This window comes from Barbus barbus (genome assembly GCF_936440315.1).
Source record: "Barbus barbus genome assembly, chromosome: 43".
In the NCBI taxonomy this organism is placed as follows: domain Eukaryota; kingdom Metazoa; phylum Chordata; class Actinopteri; order Cypriniformes; family Cyprinidae; genus Barbus; species Barbus barbus.
The window spans coordinates 2,489,274-2,507,839 of record NC_136721.1 but is presented as its reverse complement, the minus strand read 5'-3'; the positions used below and the strand labels follow the sequence as shown (position 1 = coordinate 2,507,839).

The following is an 18,566-nucleotide window of genomic DNA, read 5'->3' as shown; positions in this document are numbered from 1 at the left end:
TGTCTATATCGTCCTGCACGGCGAGAAGGACAGTTTGAGTGGCTAAAGACTCTCCAAGGACCACAGCTGGAGAATTGCAGAAAATAGTTGAGTCTCGGGGTCAGAAAACCTTAAAAAAAAAAATTGGTCAAACAGCTCCTACATCACCACATCTTGTTGTCCTAGCTCATCCAAAAACAAACTCCAGCATATTCAGTTATCAGACACGACTGGAACTTCAAATGGGACTGGCTTCTATGGTCAGATGAAACTAAACACTCAAGATAGGTTTGGTGAACACAGGGATAAAAGGTACCCCATGTGTACAATGAAATATACTGCTGTATTTTTGATGTTGTGGGCCTATATTTCTGCTGAAGAGTAGAAGCTGTGAATCTGAAGGGTCTGGAGTGATTCTGGATGAAGGAATGATCTCTGATCTCTCGTCAAGTGTTCTCTAACCTCATCAGGCATTATAGGAGATAATTTAGAGCTGTTAAACTGGCAAAATGGAGTATTGAATAAAAGGGTGCAGTTAATTGTGGCCAATGTATATTAGAGAAAAACATTTATTTCATAATATTTCCCCACATTTTAAAATCTTATTCCAATCCAATGAAAGGTTAGATTTTTGTGAATTGTTTAAATAAAAGATGAAAATGATTAACAATGCAGATTAATTTTCACAGCCTTCTTTGATCATATTTAACAAGGGTGCCGATATTTTTGACCATGACCGCATAATAGGATAATCTTACAACACTGGTATAAAAATACAAAGAGAAAGAAAATATATTCCATTCTTTATTAACACTATGAAATGCTAAAACATTGTCAAGATTTCTTAAACCGGGGTTCATGAAGAAACGGCAAGAAACATGCATGTGTTACTTTAGCGTATTACTTTAAAATCTCAGGAGTACCTCAAATAGCACTTAGATGAAAGAGGTTTGGCTTAAAAAAAAGTTTGGGAATTCCTGCTTCACATGTAAAAAGTAACTTGAATTTGTGCATTTTAATGTCTTTAAAAGACTAAAGCCTTCCAAAGACAAAGACTTGTGTGAATATGTAATCAATAAATTAACTGTAGTCTGATGAGTATTTTAAAATGTAATATACTCTAGACAAGTAATCTGTGGAATCAGCACTGGTTATACAGCATGTCTGTGTGTCAGTGCATTCAAAAATTACGTTTACATTTACATTGATTCACGCCGTATTCATTTAGCAAAAGATTTTATCCAAAACGACTTAAATGACGAACTTCACAAGCTATTTTTTGTTCAAGTAAACTAGAGTAGTACACAAGCTAGAAAAGATATTCTGGGAAATAATAAATGAATAAAAATCAACTAAATTAAAACATACCTTGGTTAAAACTACACCTTTACATTTTAAAATGTGAATTGCATTGACTTTTCCATGACCTGCTGCACTCACACTGTGTGTATACATTATTATTATTTAGTCATTTAGCAGACGCTTTTATCCAAAACGACTTACAAATGAGGACAACAGAAGCAATCAATTGTAGTATTAAAACTACTAAAACTTTATAAATGCTACCTATATTTTAAAAATAAAGAAATTAAGTTTTGAATATGCATTTGTTATTTTTATCTAAATGAAAAAATAAAGCTAAAAACAATTAAAAATATTAAAGAACAAAAGGTATAATTGTACTAACATAACACTGTTATTATATACATTGTGTAGTGTTCAGTAAGTTCTTTGTCTAAACAAATGAATATAATCAAAAAGTGGTAAGACTAAAGACAAGACAAAAAAAAACACAAGGAGATTCATTTATTTTCTAGAGGTAACATTGGTATTTTTGTGCGTACATTCGAGATCATTTTATATAGGATACAAGATGTTAAAAAGGTACAGATTTTGTAAAAAAAAAAAAAATTATATATAATAAAACGCTCAGATTAATGCAATAGCATATATTTAAACTTTGTAAGATCTTAGCCATTATCTCAACCATGCATTCCCAGATCACTGTTAAGGCACAAACCCACAGAACTCCCAACATAGACAATCATTTAAAGGAATAGTGCACAGTGTTAGTTTAACTGGAGACGATTGTTATTGTGAAATAAACAAAAACAACTTTTTGCCTTCGTCATGCATGATCTTCACAAAATGCATGTGTCACAAGCTGGACCAATGCCACCATTTGTAGTTAAAAAGTACATAATTCTTTATTTTTCTCTGAAATTAACTGATCATAATCACTGGAGAGGACTTTTGTTTGTCAGCTAGGGTCATGTGGATTTCCTTGAATCTGCCTAGATACGGATTTCAATCGGTTGCAAATGATCTACAATGAGCGCCATTCACTTGCATTAGATGAGGATTTACTCTAAAAACTTTCATTTCTCTTCAGCTGAAGAAAGAAAGACCAATCGATTGCCCATTTCCACAATTCAAACATCATTCTGTGAAACAAACAATCTTCTGAACTTTTAGAATGTCTGTATGAACAAAAACCTTAAAACAGACATTAAAGCATAACCGTTTTTCAAATAAGTGACTTTTCACCTCATATTCTCTCGAGTTAAAGCATGTCCTGAACGTTTCTAAAAAAAAAGATAACATTTAAATTAAACTGTGGAAAGAAAACTTTATGGATCAAAAGATACAAACCTATTTTATTAAGATCATAAAATCATTGAAACAAAGAGCCGAGTCGATAAGTAATACTGTTGTGATCCTGGGCTGTTCTAACGCTTGAGAAATCAAGGGGTTTTTGGTAAATGATGGTTGGGTAGTCGCTCAGACCTGGAGACCCAGAGAGCGAGCGGTGTTCAGCACATCGTCACGCGTCAGATAACATCCACACAGCTGCCGCAGGCCGGTGAACGACTCCCTGCCATGCAGAACGCGCCAGTTATCGATGAACAGGACCTTGGAGAAAACAGTGGGTATGTTTACATGCACTGATTTTCAACAACATGAGTAAATCCAGTCTGATTCGGAAAGTTCTGTTTAGATGCAGCATAAACCATCCAATCTGATTCACATACATGAGCAAAATTTCAGTTGCTGCATTCAGAAACGCAAAAAAGACAGTTTGTGAGAGGCAGAAAATCTCCTTTTAATTTTTGATTATTAATATGCATTGCTATGAACTTCATTTGAACAACTTTAGTTGAGATATTTACGGTAGGGAAGTTACAAAATCTTCATGGAACATGATCTTTACTTAATGTCCTAATGATTTTTTGGCATAAAACAAAATGTATAATTTTGACCGATACAATGTATTGTTGGTTATTGCTACAAATATACCCCAGCGACTTAAGGTTTTGTGCTCCAGGGTCACAATGGTAGGTAATATTCTCTCGTCTCCACACATAAAAATATACTTTATGCTTCCAGGCACTGAATTGATTGAGAAGGATTCAGATTTAGAAAGTAGTCAAATTTTAAAGTTTGGCAAAAAAAAAAAAAAAAAAAAAAAAAAAAAAAAACCAATTATGATCTACACCACCCCAAAATTGAATTAATTTTTTTCAGTCCAACTGAATCAAACCAATTAAAGATAGATTTTTAGGTTGCATGTAAATGTAGGTAGTCTGAATTAATACACAACTTTTTCCACATCAGATGAGAGAAACCTTATGAAGAACTGTCTGGAAAAGACATACTGCACCCATTAATAAGAGATATAAGTCTATTAATAAGTCTGTGTGTACATTGACAACTGACACTGTAAAGCTTGACATGAAATTATATTTGAAATAAATAAATTTTTTTGACAAGTATGCATAGGTGTTTTTTACGGAGTATCATTTGAATTGGTTTGATTTTTATACATCTGTCTTTTGAGGCTCATATAGTATGATATAGTGAGAATACAGATCTAATAGTCAAACTGACCACAAACATAGTTTAGTGCAGATGCTGATATTATGGACAAAAAGTGATGAAATTCTGATGCTTGTAACTTAAATCAGATCTTACTTCCCTCTATATCTCCAATAACATGTCTTAGTAAGATGATGTTTAAATGCTTAGTTTGATGATCAAAACAATGCAATACAATGATGATTGAGAACATAATAAATGTTCTTCAAAAGCCTGACGATAAGATTTGAGATTTTTCTAATAAATGATAAAATATGATCTAGGCATGTTTTCAGACCAGTTTCTCGTTTCACAAACTTCAGTGGAGATGTACCGCATACCTTGCCTGGTTTGAGTTTGACCCAGAGCTCATTGTCTGGTCTCCTGAGTTCAGCGCTGAGCTGCCTGTGAGCCGTGTACCAGCGCCGCACCACATCATGAGGGACGGTGTTAATAACAGAACGGTCATAGTTATTATACCTGCAAAACAAGAAAACACAACAGGACGAAATGCAGCAGAACCTTCATGAGTTTATTAATATCAGGAAATTAATATCCTTTAATAGCTTAACCCTGCTTTCAGTTCAGTGCTAAACTTCTACAGGAAAAAAATAAAACAAAAAAAAAAAAAAAAAAAAAAAAATCAAAATGCACATTTTTTTAAAAGATTTAATCATTTAAACTAAATTATTACACCTTGAAGTGTTCTGATCAGTTTTGACCCGGAAGTGATCTGTAGCTTTACACATGAAATACAGATATTTTGTATTACACCTATTAGTTAGAGTGGTCTAAAATTACTAATGTGTGACCCTGGACCACAAAACCAGTCAGAAGGGTACATTTTTCAAAGACTTAAGAGGTTTATACATCAAAGGTGAATAAATAATCTTTCCTTTGATGTATGGTTTGTTAGGATAATTGGCTGAGATACAACTATTTGAAAATCTGGAATCTGAGGTTGCAAAAAAATAAAATAAAAATTAAATATTGAGAAAAATCACCTTTAAAGTTGTTCAAATGAAGTTCTTAGCTATGCATATTACTAATCAATAATTAAGTTGATATTTGCTTGTGTGTTCCAGGGTCACATAAAATGCATTTAGCCTCTCTCTCAGGAATGAATTTTGTTGGTAAATCTAAATATGCACCCACAGAGACTATAAACTGATTAAATATGTAACTGACATAAATGAACTACATCTAATGAACAACAGCTCAAAAGGGTGTATGGCAGAAGTTAAAAAAGGAAATAAAACAGGACTGTTTTGGTGCAAAAAACATGTTAAAGAAAAATGAATGACACGTGCAGGAAAAGGTCTGTTACCGAATCATGTACACCTCGTTGTTCCAGGGATAGACGTTGAGCACGGGGCCGATGCCGATCATGTGGTTGCGATGCTCCCTCAGGTTCTCCACATACTCGTGTTTGATCGGCACGTGGGAGAGCAGCTCAAAGTTCTCTGGCGTTTGCTGGAGCACCGCGTCAGCGGCGTGGAACCCGTCCACCAGCAGAGTTCTGCCCCCCGTTCCTTCATGTCTCAGACAGTGAAACACCTGCATGCTTATGGAGCAAAACAAGATATTAAAACCATATTCACCATTATATATGAACGTTGTGTTACTCATTTCAGTTCACCAATGCCGAGTAGTAACTGATTACATTTAAACTGATTATGTAATCAGCACAAGCACTTGTATTACATTTTAAAATGCTCATAATCAGATTAGTTACTTTTTAAGGATTACATGTTAAACCTTGCATGTCATTGATTTTCTCATGTTTATTAATGTTTGTTCATGAGATGCACGAATTCACAAACGTTTTTGTCAGCCTTAAAGGAACACTACACTTTTTTTGAAAATGGGCTTGTTTTACAACTCCCCTAGAGTTAAAGAGTTGAGTTTTACAGCCGAGTGCATCAAGTGTCCTACATGCCACACTTGATGGTTTCGGTTGAATAAGTGCATCAAGTGTTTGCTCTTGTTGGAATTTTCATTGTGAACCCCACTCAAACTATTTTAATCAATGAAATGAGTAATTAGCAATTTGCTATTGGGCCACTCTTTTCGGCTTCACCTCTGATAAAACTGAAATCTGACAATTTATAGTACATGCACTTCAGAGATCGGACAATATTTTTTGTCTTGCATCCAAGATCAATACAAATGTTTTTGTTAAGTGTCTTTAACCATTTTGCAAATTAAATCTCATTTTGTTCTTATTTCTACTTCTTAACTAAATCATAGATATCAGCGAAATTGTGTCTTTTACAATCATAACAATACTTATGTGCTGCAAGTCTAATATCTTCTGCAACATTTCACTGAGTAGCTGATTGCCTGTTACAAGATAAACAAGCTAATAGTACGTAGTACTGTAGTGTTGTTTGTTTTTTAGAGACTGGCATTAACAAATGAGTAGAAAAATGTGAACATCAGTTATAAAAAACTAATTAAATACAAATCTGTCAAATATCCTAACTTGTTTTCTAAGGTTACTCCAGTGGTCATTAGATGTTTCAAGCTCTTATAACAGAACAGAGGATGTGGATTTGACTCCCTGCCGACTGACCGAGCATGCACTACGGAAACCTGATCTGACAGACAGACATTTGGCTTTTCGTGGCTAATTGAAGCCAGACTTTGATTTTCCCGTTTACCCGCAGGGATCTTGAAAGTATGACGTGTCGGTGTGGCAGTCCAGCGCCAGCTTTGTGTAGGCTGTATCTCCACGAGAAAAATCTGAAGTGAAGCTCCACACCCGCCCATACATGGTCTCCCTGGAAACAAAGAATTGCTGATCTTAATTAGGATAAACTATTACGGTGACCTTCATTTTCAAAATCTCCAGAAAAACGGAATGACATGGATCTACTGTTACACTGAAACAAGGGCAGCATGACATCCATGTCACAAGGACTTAAGATAACTCAATGAATTTAATACTTATGAAAGTTTATGGTGATGCAGATAGCAGACAATAAACTAAGTGAAAGGCATATGAGTGCGCAAAAGTCTGAAAGCGGCCTGGGGCAAACATGAACACTCATGTACCTGCGGTACTGTCTCAAGAGTGCATTTAACTAGACCAAGTCTACGCTTTATACAGAGAAATATCATATTATAGACTTCACTTACCATTGCTCCTGTATTTATTCATTCTGGTGTGCAACCTGTTTTAGTCTTGTTTGGATTATCTGTAGTATTATATAATTGTCAGTTTTTATAAATGTTTTACATTTTAATTTAATTTATCATATCACATACATTTTTCTTAACCATCAAGCAGCAAAAATCTTCGTCTAAATGCAACTAAAAATGGAAGAGGACTGGTGGTCCTGAACTTGATTTGGTCTGACCAGCGGTTTAATGAAATCCCTGGCTAGAGAAAGAACCTAAAGTGCCCATATTATGCTCATTCAAGTTCATACATTTTATTTTGGGGTTCTGTTAGAGTAAATTTACCTGATTTGAAGTTCAAAAAGACATTATTTCTCTCATATTGTACGTTGCCGGAGCACCTCTTTTCAGTCGCTGTCTTAAAATACTTTTAGTTCCTGTCTCTTCCCAAAAAGCCCAGTCTGCTCTGATTGGTTAACTGCTTATGTAAAGCCTCTTGACATTACTGAGGATTCATAAGCAGCTGTAAACATTATGTATTTGGTAACTTTGGCGTCGCTATTATTAATCCATACACGTCTCCATTTCTCACAGTGAAAAAACAAAAACAGCATCTCCAATCAACAGTTCTTTGAGGACAGGCCAAAGCAGCCAGAAGGTGGGAATTAGAGTCGTCAGAAGTACACTGGTACCAAGTCGATACTTAAAATTTGAAAACGTTTACAATTCCAGCCTCAAACGCTGTACATATTTGAGTGAGTCTCTGAAGAGCGTCTACGGTTTCTATTTACAACATGCTTTTGCAGCCAATCACAGACATGTTTGTTAAGCATGTGACCGTAATAGCCAATCAGAGGCTTTTAAGTCAGAATCCACTCAATATGCTAGAGTTTGTTCGGAGTTCTGCACACTTGCGAATTCTTTAACTATAACAAAGTATAAAAACAACAAGCGGTTCCCTACAGTAGACAGATTTTGAGTGGTCAATGATTATAAAGCAAGTGCTCTTTGCTCACTTTCTGTATAGAACTCATTCGTCATTTGAATAAAAGTTGTATTTTCACATTGCATTCTACGCTGAAATGCAGGACTGAATGTGCAATTGCGATGTTTGACAATCTGTAGATTAAGTTTTGCAATTTAAGTGCAACAGACCTGCCACTTGTTCGGTTACCTGTAATGGGTTTCTTTGTTTTTAACTATTACAAATTTTTAATTTGATCTTTTTAGTGCAATGTTTACCTAGTAAGTGAATCATACATTAACATGTAGCCTTCAAATATTGTTAAACTAATTAACAGCATTATTAATCAAGCAAATTACACTTTTGTTTTTATTTTCAAATAGATAATTTTGCTATGGCAGTGAAATGGGGGGGGTATTGGTACGGATTACTGAAACTTTGGTAACGTGACACCAACGGGCATTTAGCTAATGTATGGTGATGTGGCTTTCTTCTGGAGAAATGGCATGGACTTTATGCTTTGTATCTTTGCACAATTACATGCAAAATATTACACTACACTTTAGTGACTAAAGGGAAGGTTTAAAAAAAAAAAAAAACCCTTGTGCAAGCTTTTGGACTTTTTTTTTTGTCTTAAGTAGCAGTGGCACTAAAGCAGCAGCTTTTTGAAAAGCAAAGGTGAAGTCACTGTTGTAATTTACTCGACCTCATGTCATGCCAAAACCTGTATAACTATGTTTTTTCTGTGGACTGCAGTGCTTTTCTACATGTCCCAGATGCGTCAGAATTAGGTCTTGTACATTGTGTTCTGGTTAGGCTTGGTTTTGTTCCCTGACCTAGTTTCCTAGTGTGTGGCAGTTTGTTCCCTTAATTACCAATGTTGTTCACCTGTTGTTTTATTAGCTTACTCATTAGTTCTCCCTGTTACTGAAGCCCTGTGTTTCCGTGTCTTCGATTCCTTTGTCCAGTATCTACCTTTTTCTTCATCATGGAAGTAAGCCTATGGGGAAGACTTCGGGTTCACTAGCCGCTTTAGGGAATTAACGAAAAGAATAACAACGTGCAGAAAATGGTAAAACTGTTTGAAGCAGCCTGACCCACAGAATTTACAAATGGCTCACGAAAAAAAAAAAAAAAAAAAAAAAAAAAAAAAAAGTGGATTCTTTGTGAATGCCTAACATGGTTATCTAGGGTCATCTAGGATCTCCCAAGTCTTCCTGTGTGGATTATAATAAAACTCTCCTAGTTTTAATCTCATTCATCATGTTCTTCTGTACAACCTCAGAAACGCTTCTGCTTATTTCTATAAATGCATGTGTATTGGGACAGGGGCAAGCCAAGCTTCAGATGTTATTTAAAAAGCAACATAAAACCAGCATATATGACTTGAGTACAATATGCCTAGCTGTTTGTGGTTTTCAAAAGTTTAAAAAAATAAATAAATTGGATGACATGAAGTTGAGTAAATGACCCATAACATTAAAGGTGCCATAAAATGGAAAACGGTCTGTACCTTGGCATAGTTGAATAAGAGTTCTGTGCATGGAATGACATACCATGAGCCTCAAACACCATTGTTCCCTCCTCATGTAAATCTCGTGCATGCAAAAGACCACTGAGAAATAAGCGAATCAGAACATAACACCGACTGTGATGTTACAGTTAGGATCACTTAGTTACGCCCCCAACATTTGCATAAACCCGCCCATGTTCTAGGCCAGCCGAATCAGAAGTTCTACAGGTATTGCGAAGAAACAAGCGAGGACAACAGCAAAAACGGCAGATCATGGAAACAAATGTTATGTCCCAGGCTGTGCAGGGGATGTGAAGTGTAGGGATGGGTTGGTGTCTGTATTCAGAAAGGCACGGAAAGCAAATAACGCTTTCTAATAAAACACTAGCCACTAAAGGGACATGGTTAGCTCCTTGCTAGCGGTAGCCTGTTACATTACAGTACATAAGATTTCACTTACCCCATAAACCGAGTAAGGAGAGATGACGGAGGATGATGGTGAATGATTTACAGATCCTGAGCACCACTGACAAGCATCTGATCTTGTAAAATGTGTGGCAAGTGCTGCTGTAGTTTACACAGAGCACGAGCGATCGCGAATCTCGAAAGGGAAAGTAAAACGCGATCGTGCATTCGAAAGCGGTTTCAGTGCCCCACATATTAATAGCGGCTCCCTGATGCCCGCGCATATACACACACAGTATAATTAGCCAACGATATACACTGCCCTCCAAAAGTTTGGAAACGCCCTAGAAAAGTGAGGTTTTGGACAATACTGGCATGAATCCTTTTCAATTTGTGATAATTTTGCACTGATAAGGGACAACAAACTACGAAAACATATTACATAAACAGTTTATACATAGAAGAAAAAAAAAATAATTCAATTCATCAAAATAGCCCCCATTAGCAGCTATTACAGCTCTGCATAATCTGGGCATCCGAGCAGTCAGTTTATTCAAACATTGATTGCCAATTCAAAGTCAATTGTTGAAGCCGCTGTAAGGTGTGCCGACCCAAAAATCTTTTAAAAACCTGGGCCAAGTTTAAACCAGTAACCAGGCATCACAGCTAACAAAGGGGCCTGTCTGACTTTGACATGTATATATTACCATTATTATGTTTTATTGCTGGTCTTCAATGATAAGGTCAAGTTACTTTAATGCATTTGCACCAAAAGAAAAGTAAGGATTTATGCTGATATCGTCCAAAACCACACTTCGCCAGGGGTGTTTCCAAACTTTTGGAGGGCAGTGTAACTGCGAGAGATAGTATCGAAATATATATTTTCCTCCCTGTGTTTCCTTCCTGCTGTGTGAGCTACAGAAATGAGCTGCACTGTGAAACAGCCAGTCAGGGCAGAGCTCAACATTATTATTCATGACCCTTCCAAATAAGGTAATAACAGACCATTTCATTCTGGGGAGAAATCCTAGGGTTGTAAATGCACATGTAAAACGGTTTCTGGAGAATTTTTACCCTTACCTAAGCCACATACCTTCTATGTAGATATCAGAGAACAATTTAAAATATTGCATCAATGCATTCTATGGCACCTTTAAATCAACTATCAAAACAAGTTTGAATGACTTAATTGACTTATTTCAGAGGCGTTAGACACTAGCCCTGACCTGATGAGGCTCACTCTTTCGGCCGCCATTTCAGTAGCTTCTAGGGTTGGTGGGATGCCTTCGACGAAGGCAATTCCGTAAAGCAGAAAGTTGTTGAGGAAGTTCTTCAGCTCCTTATTGCAGCTCATGAACTTGTCCCAACTGGCAGAGGGCACCTTAGCGCTGGAGTAGATATCGGAGCTCCACAGGATACGAGGTTGCACGGCACTTCGCTTCTGGCCCTCGTAGCTGTTCTGGGCCAGCCATGTTAGGCTGTACCGCGTGACGTGACCATCTGGCCCTGGAGGTGATCACAAACAGTGGAAATTACTTCATTAGGAGATAACTATGATCAATGAGTAGACATGTGCCAGTATTCGGTAATGCGATATATCACGATAGTGAACATGCACGATATTGTAAGAACCATCTTACACAACATTTGGATCGTTTTTGGGTGAACTATCCCTTGGTTGAACAGCAGAGGTGGGAGTGTGTTTTTTTCTAGATTGACAATTTTAATTTATTATAAAATATTTAAAGATAAGCTGCTGTTTTTATGAACTCATGCAAAGTGTAATAAACCCACATAAATAAGCAGACAAATCTAGACATACATCTTACCTGATATTAAAATGGCCAGTCTTAAACTCCTGTGATTTGGCTCTCAAATATTCATTATATTTAGATTTCTTGGCAGAGTCAGACTGGATTAAAATCTCAAAGTACACAAGTGTCCGCTGGGAAAACTAGCCCCGTCCGGATAGGCCTTTCAAATTTAAAAGGGTGATTTTTCTGAAAAGTGCTATATAAATAAAAATAGTAACACTTTAGGGAGCAATTCTCACCATTGCTTGTTAGCATGCATATTACTAGCATATTGGCTGTTTATTAGTACTTAAAGAACATTAAATGTTTAATTCGGCATGATCATATTTCAGATTCTGAATCCACCCCATGCATAAACTCACAACTAGCTTACTAACTAATAATAAACAGCAAATTAAGAGTTTATGGAGGCACAAGTCATAGTAATGCTTAGTTAATAGTGAGAATTGGTCCCTAAACTACAGTGAGACCACAAATTATTTTACAAGAAATGAAAAACGTTTAATGCAACAGCTATTATACTTTTTTTGGTATAGTGTGAAATGAATGGAGCACAGTAATATTCAGATTACACAAATGTCTTAAAGTAAACTGGGCCCATTTTGATTTCAGATCAAGTTAAAGGGGATAAAAAGCTAATGTCAGGGCAGTTAACGCCTCTTCACACCAGTTGACCGACAATCAATCCTGGGCCAAAGTAACACAAAAGTCCTGAGAAAGTGTGGAATGCTGTTACTATGTAACTAGCTGTTATAATAATGTAATGCTGTCTGTAAAATGAATCTCAGATGTCTGCTGAGTTTCGTAAGAGTCAAAAGGTTTGTCTGTCTTTCTCACAGAGTTTTATCTTTACTTAGGAAAGAGATATCCATCTTTGTTTGGGAAGAGCGTTAAACTTATCTTAGCACACTAGGACCACAATCTCTGAGGAGAGGACTGAAACATGAAGACACCGTTAAAGTCGGCTTATCTTCCAATCCCAACATTAAGCAATCTTGCAGAAAACCGTGACCGTCATGTAAAGGTGACACACGCTCAGTGACTTTGTTTGGTTTCAATCCATTCTGAAAGGATGTTTACCAGGAAATGAGGAATAAATAAACACGTGCCAATCCCTCACACAAGTCAGACAAGAAAAGAATGAAAAAAAAAAAACGCATGAATGCCAATCTCATCTAAAAAGAGTCAGTCGACCAAAAAATGAAGATTAATGGTGCATCTAATTTTAAAGGCTGCACATTTGTCAGCCGCATGAGCTCATTGCAAAAAAATAAACATTGCATTTCAAAGGAGGAACGAAACTACAATCATTGATGCCTCACAAGGAATGACAGGCCATTTTATAATGGTTACTTCACTAAAATATGAAGCTGACAAATGCAACCTCCAGAGGATGCATCCTTCAAACATTTATTATTTTGAAAGGCCTTCCTTACTGTTAACATCAGCTCATAATCATCAAGCTGCAAAAACAACAAAAACTAATCCATATTTCTCAGTAAAGACATACATGGCATCATATCAGACCTGGAGAAAATGAATCAGAATTTTGGCATAAGACAATTTTGACCTGTTCCCTCTGCACTTGAGCTGCTGTTATGAAAATAGTCACAGAAAAAGGAGACAAAATAACTAAATGACTACAGGCTACTTTTATGGTGGTTTTCAGTTGTTGAAATGGCAGAATGTTCCTTATTTTGGTAAACTAGTATCCCTGGCACATATTTAGTGGTTCTCTTGAATGGAAGCGATTCTGATTTTCAGTTGAACTGGATCAAGCCACACTTACATGTGAGGAAGATGTTGTTCTCATCCACTCTGCTCTTTGAAGGCCTGATGTTCAGATCAATGCTGGTAGTGTCCAGGTTACGCTGGTTTGTTTTCAAGTTGTAGCATGAAGGAGATCGGCAGTGATCTCGCAGCCAGACGTAGTCAAAGTGCATTACAAGACCACCATAGCTGAGCTCTGCAGAAATACATCAATTCAGTAGACTTGTTTAAAAGCATTCGTATTTTAACTATTATGGCATGCAATGATGTGCATATATCAGTGTAAATAATGTGGATATAGAAGTGATTCGTTTTAGTGAATTTTGAATGGAGCGTAAAATAATCATGCTATTATGAAATTGTATTACATACATTTACATTATAGTGGCCTGTTCTCAATATATCTTTACCAGCTATTAAATAAAATATTTTTAATCTAAAACATGCTGTTTGATCCAGTGATATTTTAGTATCATCAACAGACCACATAAAATTAGATTTTATTTGTGTATTTTCTGCTTTCATTTGAATTTTAGCCAAAGTTTTAGCTTTTACAGTCTTTGTTTAGTTAATTTTGATTTCAGTTTTTTATTTTTGTACATAACATTAAACTAAATGTTGCTCTGTTAACCATCTATAATTAAATACTTTTTTTGATATTACGCAGCGCCTGAAAGTAGTCCCCAGCTATATCGTAACTAGTTACCTGGGGACTACTTTCAGGCGCTGCGTAATATCACTGCGCCTGCTGCACCTACGGCTGTTCCTTGATTATTACGCCGGAACGCGAGTATAGTTCCAAGCCATATCAGCCTAGAAAAATCGCAACTTTTCATTTTCCGTCGGTTTTAGTGCACGATGTAACTACAGAAGACTCAAGCTTTAAATAGGAAAATTATCGAAACTCTTTGGTCATTTTTTATGACCAAATGCTAATGGTCTAATCCGATTCAATGATCTATGCTAAGCTAAGTGCTACCGCCAGACCCGGAGATCAGATAAATGGATTAAATAATGGTAAAACTCACTGTTTAACGCGTGTGGAGTTGTAAAACGAGCCTATTTCCAAGAAGTGGAGTGTTCCTTTAACTAGAATAATCCTGGTTTGATCATTGTATCCATCTATAATTACTTGGTTGAGAATGATCCTTTGCAGTTCCACACATTTCAAAACTCTGCTTATAATAACAACAACAACAACAACATGTAGATAATCTATTTAGAATGCATGTCTCTCACCCAGGCAGTCAGGCAGCAGCTGATAGTTGCATGAAGATGAATGGGATGCAGTGTGCTGGAACTTATTGCTCTGAGAACTGGCTCCCAAACACTGCTTCAAGTGCATATATCCACTCAGTCTGGTCAACAATCTTATCAGAGCCATGGTGACCTGCAAAGAGAGAAGCACCCGTGCACATAGCGCATTACTCACCAACACATGCAGCCGAATAGCCTCATACTGGATAAGAGCACAGATGTAATGCATGTTACTTGCTGCGCACGAGATGGATCCGGAACTTCAAGCTCGCGCGTGCTGTGGTGATAATCGTGAAACTTCGGTGAACTTCAATTTAAGCTTGTTTCTTAACGAGCTGCCATATATACTCATTAGCAGTAATCATTAAACTTGAACTTCATCCCCGCCATTGTGACCACGAGGCGTCCACGCAAGCGCTGAATTCCGCCAATCCTACTGTGTTGAAGACTTGCTACTTAATATTCATGAGCCAGAGTTGTGCCATTGGAGGTTGCCGAGCAACGCTTGCTTCACGTAATTAATATTAACAAGTCTTCACCAGAAGGTTGCCACACAGCATCACATCGGATTTATTAATATTAATAAGCCAAGCCTGTAGCATAGTAGCATTCAGTTTTAGCGGTGAAATATAAAACGTGCATATTCTTATATTTATTTTCCGGGTTAGAGGCCTATTGAACGCCATTTAATTTACACTATCGACATTACATAGTTTACAACTATATTTATTTGATAAAATGTTAATGTTATTTCTTCCTCACAACTTACTAGTAGCCTATGTTATTTTATTTTCCAACTTAAGTATATGCCTATGTGTTCATTAAATACTAATACTGTTATATTTTTCGGTAGCTAGTGGACTAGAAAGCACTAGGTCTTTTCTTAATGACAAATTAAATTTGTTAAATGTTAAGAATAAAATATCCCGAACTCAACAGATGGGTACTAGTAATATTTCCAGAATACCATATAATATAATATATATATATATATATATATATATAAACATCTCTCTCTCTCTCTCTCTCTCTCTCTCTCTCTCTCAATTGCATTCAATTCAAATGAGCTTTATTGGCATGACCTGCACAGTATTGCCAAAGCATTGTCCATTACATGAATAAGGAACAAACAATCTTGCTTCAGTTTTGTCCACTGGCTGATAGTCTTAGTTTGTGGCAGGCTGATACATATCTTGCTGCTGTTGTGATCATTTTGGAATTTTCTCCTAAAATGTGACTTAATTTTTCTGCATTTGGTAATGCCATAACATTTGGTTGAATTAGTTGTAATTTGGGGAAATATTCAGCTCTAATGTTGTGATAGTAATCGCAGTGCAGTAAGAAATGTTCCTCTGTTTCCAGCTCTTTCTGCGAGCACAGTGAACACAGTCTCTGTTCTCGTGGCTGTCGTCCTCTCTCTATAGCCAGACAGTGATCGCTCAGTACTTCGTTGGTGTCTTTCTTAATGTGTGATCTTTTACACAGATCAGGTATTCTGCTGGTTTGTAGTCTCTTTTCAGGTGTAAATACAGCTCCATCTTCTTTTGTATTTTAGTGGCATCTTTCTAGTAGGTGATGTAGTTGTGTTTCTGTAGCTGTGTGATTTGGTTGGGTCTGATTGTGCTGTGCTGGTTTAGGTGTATGAGTACCAGCTGTAAAAGTGCACTCTTCTGCAGGGCTTCAGTCTGGTAAGAGCTCGGATCACTGGATTTCAGCTGCTGGTGGAATTTCACAGCTCTCTTTTGAATATTAATTAATAGTGGATATTGTCCTAATTCAGCTCTGCACGAGTTGTTTGGGGTCGCTCTGTTAACTTTTAAGATGTTTTTACAAATTTGGGTGTGCATCATTTCAATTTCTTCTTTTTCCCATTTAGAGAAATCTTGGTTTTTAGAGGTCCCTATATCTCACTGCCATATAGTGCAATTGGTTCGATTATTGCTTTTAGGATTTTTAGCCAGGTTTGAATTGGAATTTGATACTGAATTGTATTTTTGATCATATAGAAGACTCTCAGTGCCTTTGCTTTCCGTGCATTCACAGCCAGATTGAAGTTTCCTGTTGAGCTGATTTTTAGTCCCAGATAGGTGTATTCATGGGTGTGTTGGAGGACCTGGTTTCCTGCTCTGAAAGTGTATTTATTTTCCTTACACCTGGTTCTCTTTTGAAAAATCATGATTTTTGTTTCATTCAACAAATGACTGTCTCATTCAAGCATTCAATGTCAAGTCACATGTATTCATCATAACACATAGGCCTATTGTTTCACAGTCATACATTTGAGATCTTTTGACAGATGCTAGATCTTCTTCTTTATTTGTTTCATTTCGATACGACACTAGCTAGACAGGAAGTGAAGTGGGAGAGAGGGTGGGGGGGGGGATTTGGGACAAGCCGGGACTCTAACTCTGGAAGACTGAAATGCAACAGAGCGTGCTGCCCACGAGGATAACGGCCTGTGGAAAACTGCTGATAATACTGACGACCTTATATATGGATGCTTAGGTTTCGTATTCCTATAGGTAGATGTGTCACGTAACAGAAACGAGGTCTGGGTCCAAGAATGCAGGGAGGTGTCTTTAATAAAACAAACACAAAGGCCAACACGGCACAATAAACAGAAACCACATAACATTAGCAGATCTCAGAACATGAATCACGGGTAACAAACATATAATGAAAGCACACAGAGTGGTGAGAAGGCGGAAGCTATATAGTCCGTGGTGATGGGGATCAGCTGTGGGTGTAATGATTAGCCAGGTGTGTGCAATGAAACAGGTGTATGCGTGTAATCCTGTGAGTGGAGTCCGGGAGGAAGGGAGATGGCGACCTCTGGTGGGGAAGGGCAGACCTGCAGTCCGGCCTCGTGACAGTACCCCACCTTAAAGGAACGGCTTCCAGACGTTCCAGACGGAGGGGGGTGAAACAGTGAACAGGGGGAGGGGTGGCGGGCCAGGTCCGTGTGGGGGCAGAGGGTCTGGAGATGGAGGCAGCGCAGGAAGCCAGGGCGGGTCTGGAGGAACGGACCAGGGGGGCTCCAGCCCAACAGGAACCCCAGGGCCCAGCCAGGGTGGGGCCGGAGGGACAAACCAGGCAGTGAGTTTAAGAACGGCCTCTGTGGCCGTGACAGGGGAGACAGTGAGTTCAGGAACGGCCTCTGTGGCCGTGACAGGGCAAACAGTGAGCTCAGGAACGGTCTCTGTGGCCGTGACAGGGCAAACAGAGAGCTCAGGAACGGTCTCTGTGGCCGTGACAGGGCAGACAGTGAGTTCAGGAACGGCCTCTGGCAGGGTAAGGAGCTCGAGTGGAGCCGGCAGGGCGAGAAGTTCGGGTAGAGCCGGCAAGGCGAGGAGCTCGGGTGGCGCCGGCAGGGCAAGGCGCTCGGGTGGCGCCGGCAGGGCAAGGAGTCTGGGTGGCGCCGGCAGGGCAAGGCGCTTGGGTGGCGCCGGCAGGGCGAGGAGTCTGGGTGGCGCCAGCAGGGCGAGGAGTCTGGGTGGCGCCGGCAGGGCGAGGAGCACGGGTGGCTCTAACACGGCCTCCTGGCCAGCAGTGAGCTCTTGGGAGGCCTCCTGGCCTTGTGAGATGGAAGCCTTCTTCCGTCTCTTCCTCCGTTTCCGGGAGCGGGATGCCGTGGCATACTCAGCCTCCACAGTGGGCGCCGCTGCGGCATTCTCGGCCACCTCTGGGGGATAGAGAGCGGCCACCGCCGCCTCGGGAGCGCTGCGAGCGTGCCCCGCCGACATCTCCGCCGCTAACTCCACCCTGAAGGCTGAGCCGCTCACCTGAAGAATCCTGTCGATGTAACCATCCAACGACTCCTCAGGGTCCCAGTATGGTGCTCGGGACCTGAACGGCTCAGCTAGACCACTCCAGAAAAAGACCACGA

General features: G+C 38.6%; 1 protein-coding gene across 3 annotated transcripts; it reads right to left on the bottom strand.

Annotated features, from left to right (window-relative positions):
* Nucleotides 1-1,768: 1,768 nt before the first annotated feature.
* Nucleotides 1,769-15,144, bottom strand: tmlhe (trimethyllysine hydroxylase, epsilon). 3 transcript variants are annotated; one of them, XM_079405235.1, is made up of 8 exons: nt 14,926-15,144; nt 14,663-14,813; nt 13,443-13,619; nt 11,066-11,345; nt 6,498-6,617; nt 5,162-5,398; nt 4,176-4,314; nt 1,769-2,892 (listed from the first exon to the last, which is right to left on the bottom strand). In XM_079405235.1, the coding sequence occupies exons 2-8, from the start codon at nt 14,805-14,807 to the stop codon at nt 2,761-2,763; spliced, it is 1,230 nt and encodes a 409-aa protein (XP_079261361.1). In that variant the 5' UTR covers nt 14,808-14,813; nt 14,926-15,144; the 3' UTR covers nt 1,769-2,760. The 3 variants fall into 3 exon arrangements, with proteins under 3 accessions (XP_079261361.1, XP_079261360.1, XP_079261359.1); XM_079405234.1 differs by having other exon boundaries at nt 14,915-15,115; XM_079405233.1 differs by having other exon boundaries at nt 14,663-15,127.
* Between the last annotated feature and the right edge of the window lie 3,422 nt (nt 15,145-18,566).

Excerpts from the sequence above, each read along its gene's own strand:
- tmlhe (XM_079405233.1), bottom strand. The coding sequence starts at position 14,909 with ATGCATTACATCTGTGCTCTTATCCAGTATGAGGCTATTCGGCTGCAT. Across the intron at positions 6,618-11,065 it reads GAAAGAGTGAGCCTCATCAG|GGAGACCATGTATGGGCGGG; the intron begins GTCAGGGCTAGT and ends CTTTGTTTCCAG. Across the intron at positions 4,315-5,161 it reads AACGAGGTGTACATGATTCG|GTATAATAACTATGACCGTT; the intron begins GTAACAGACCTT and ends CTTGTTTTGCAG.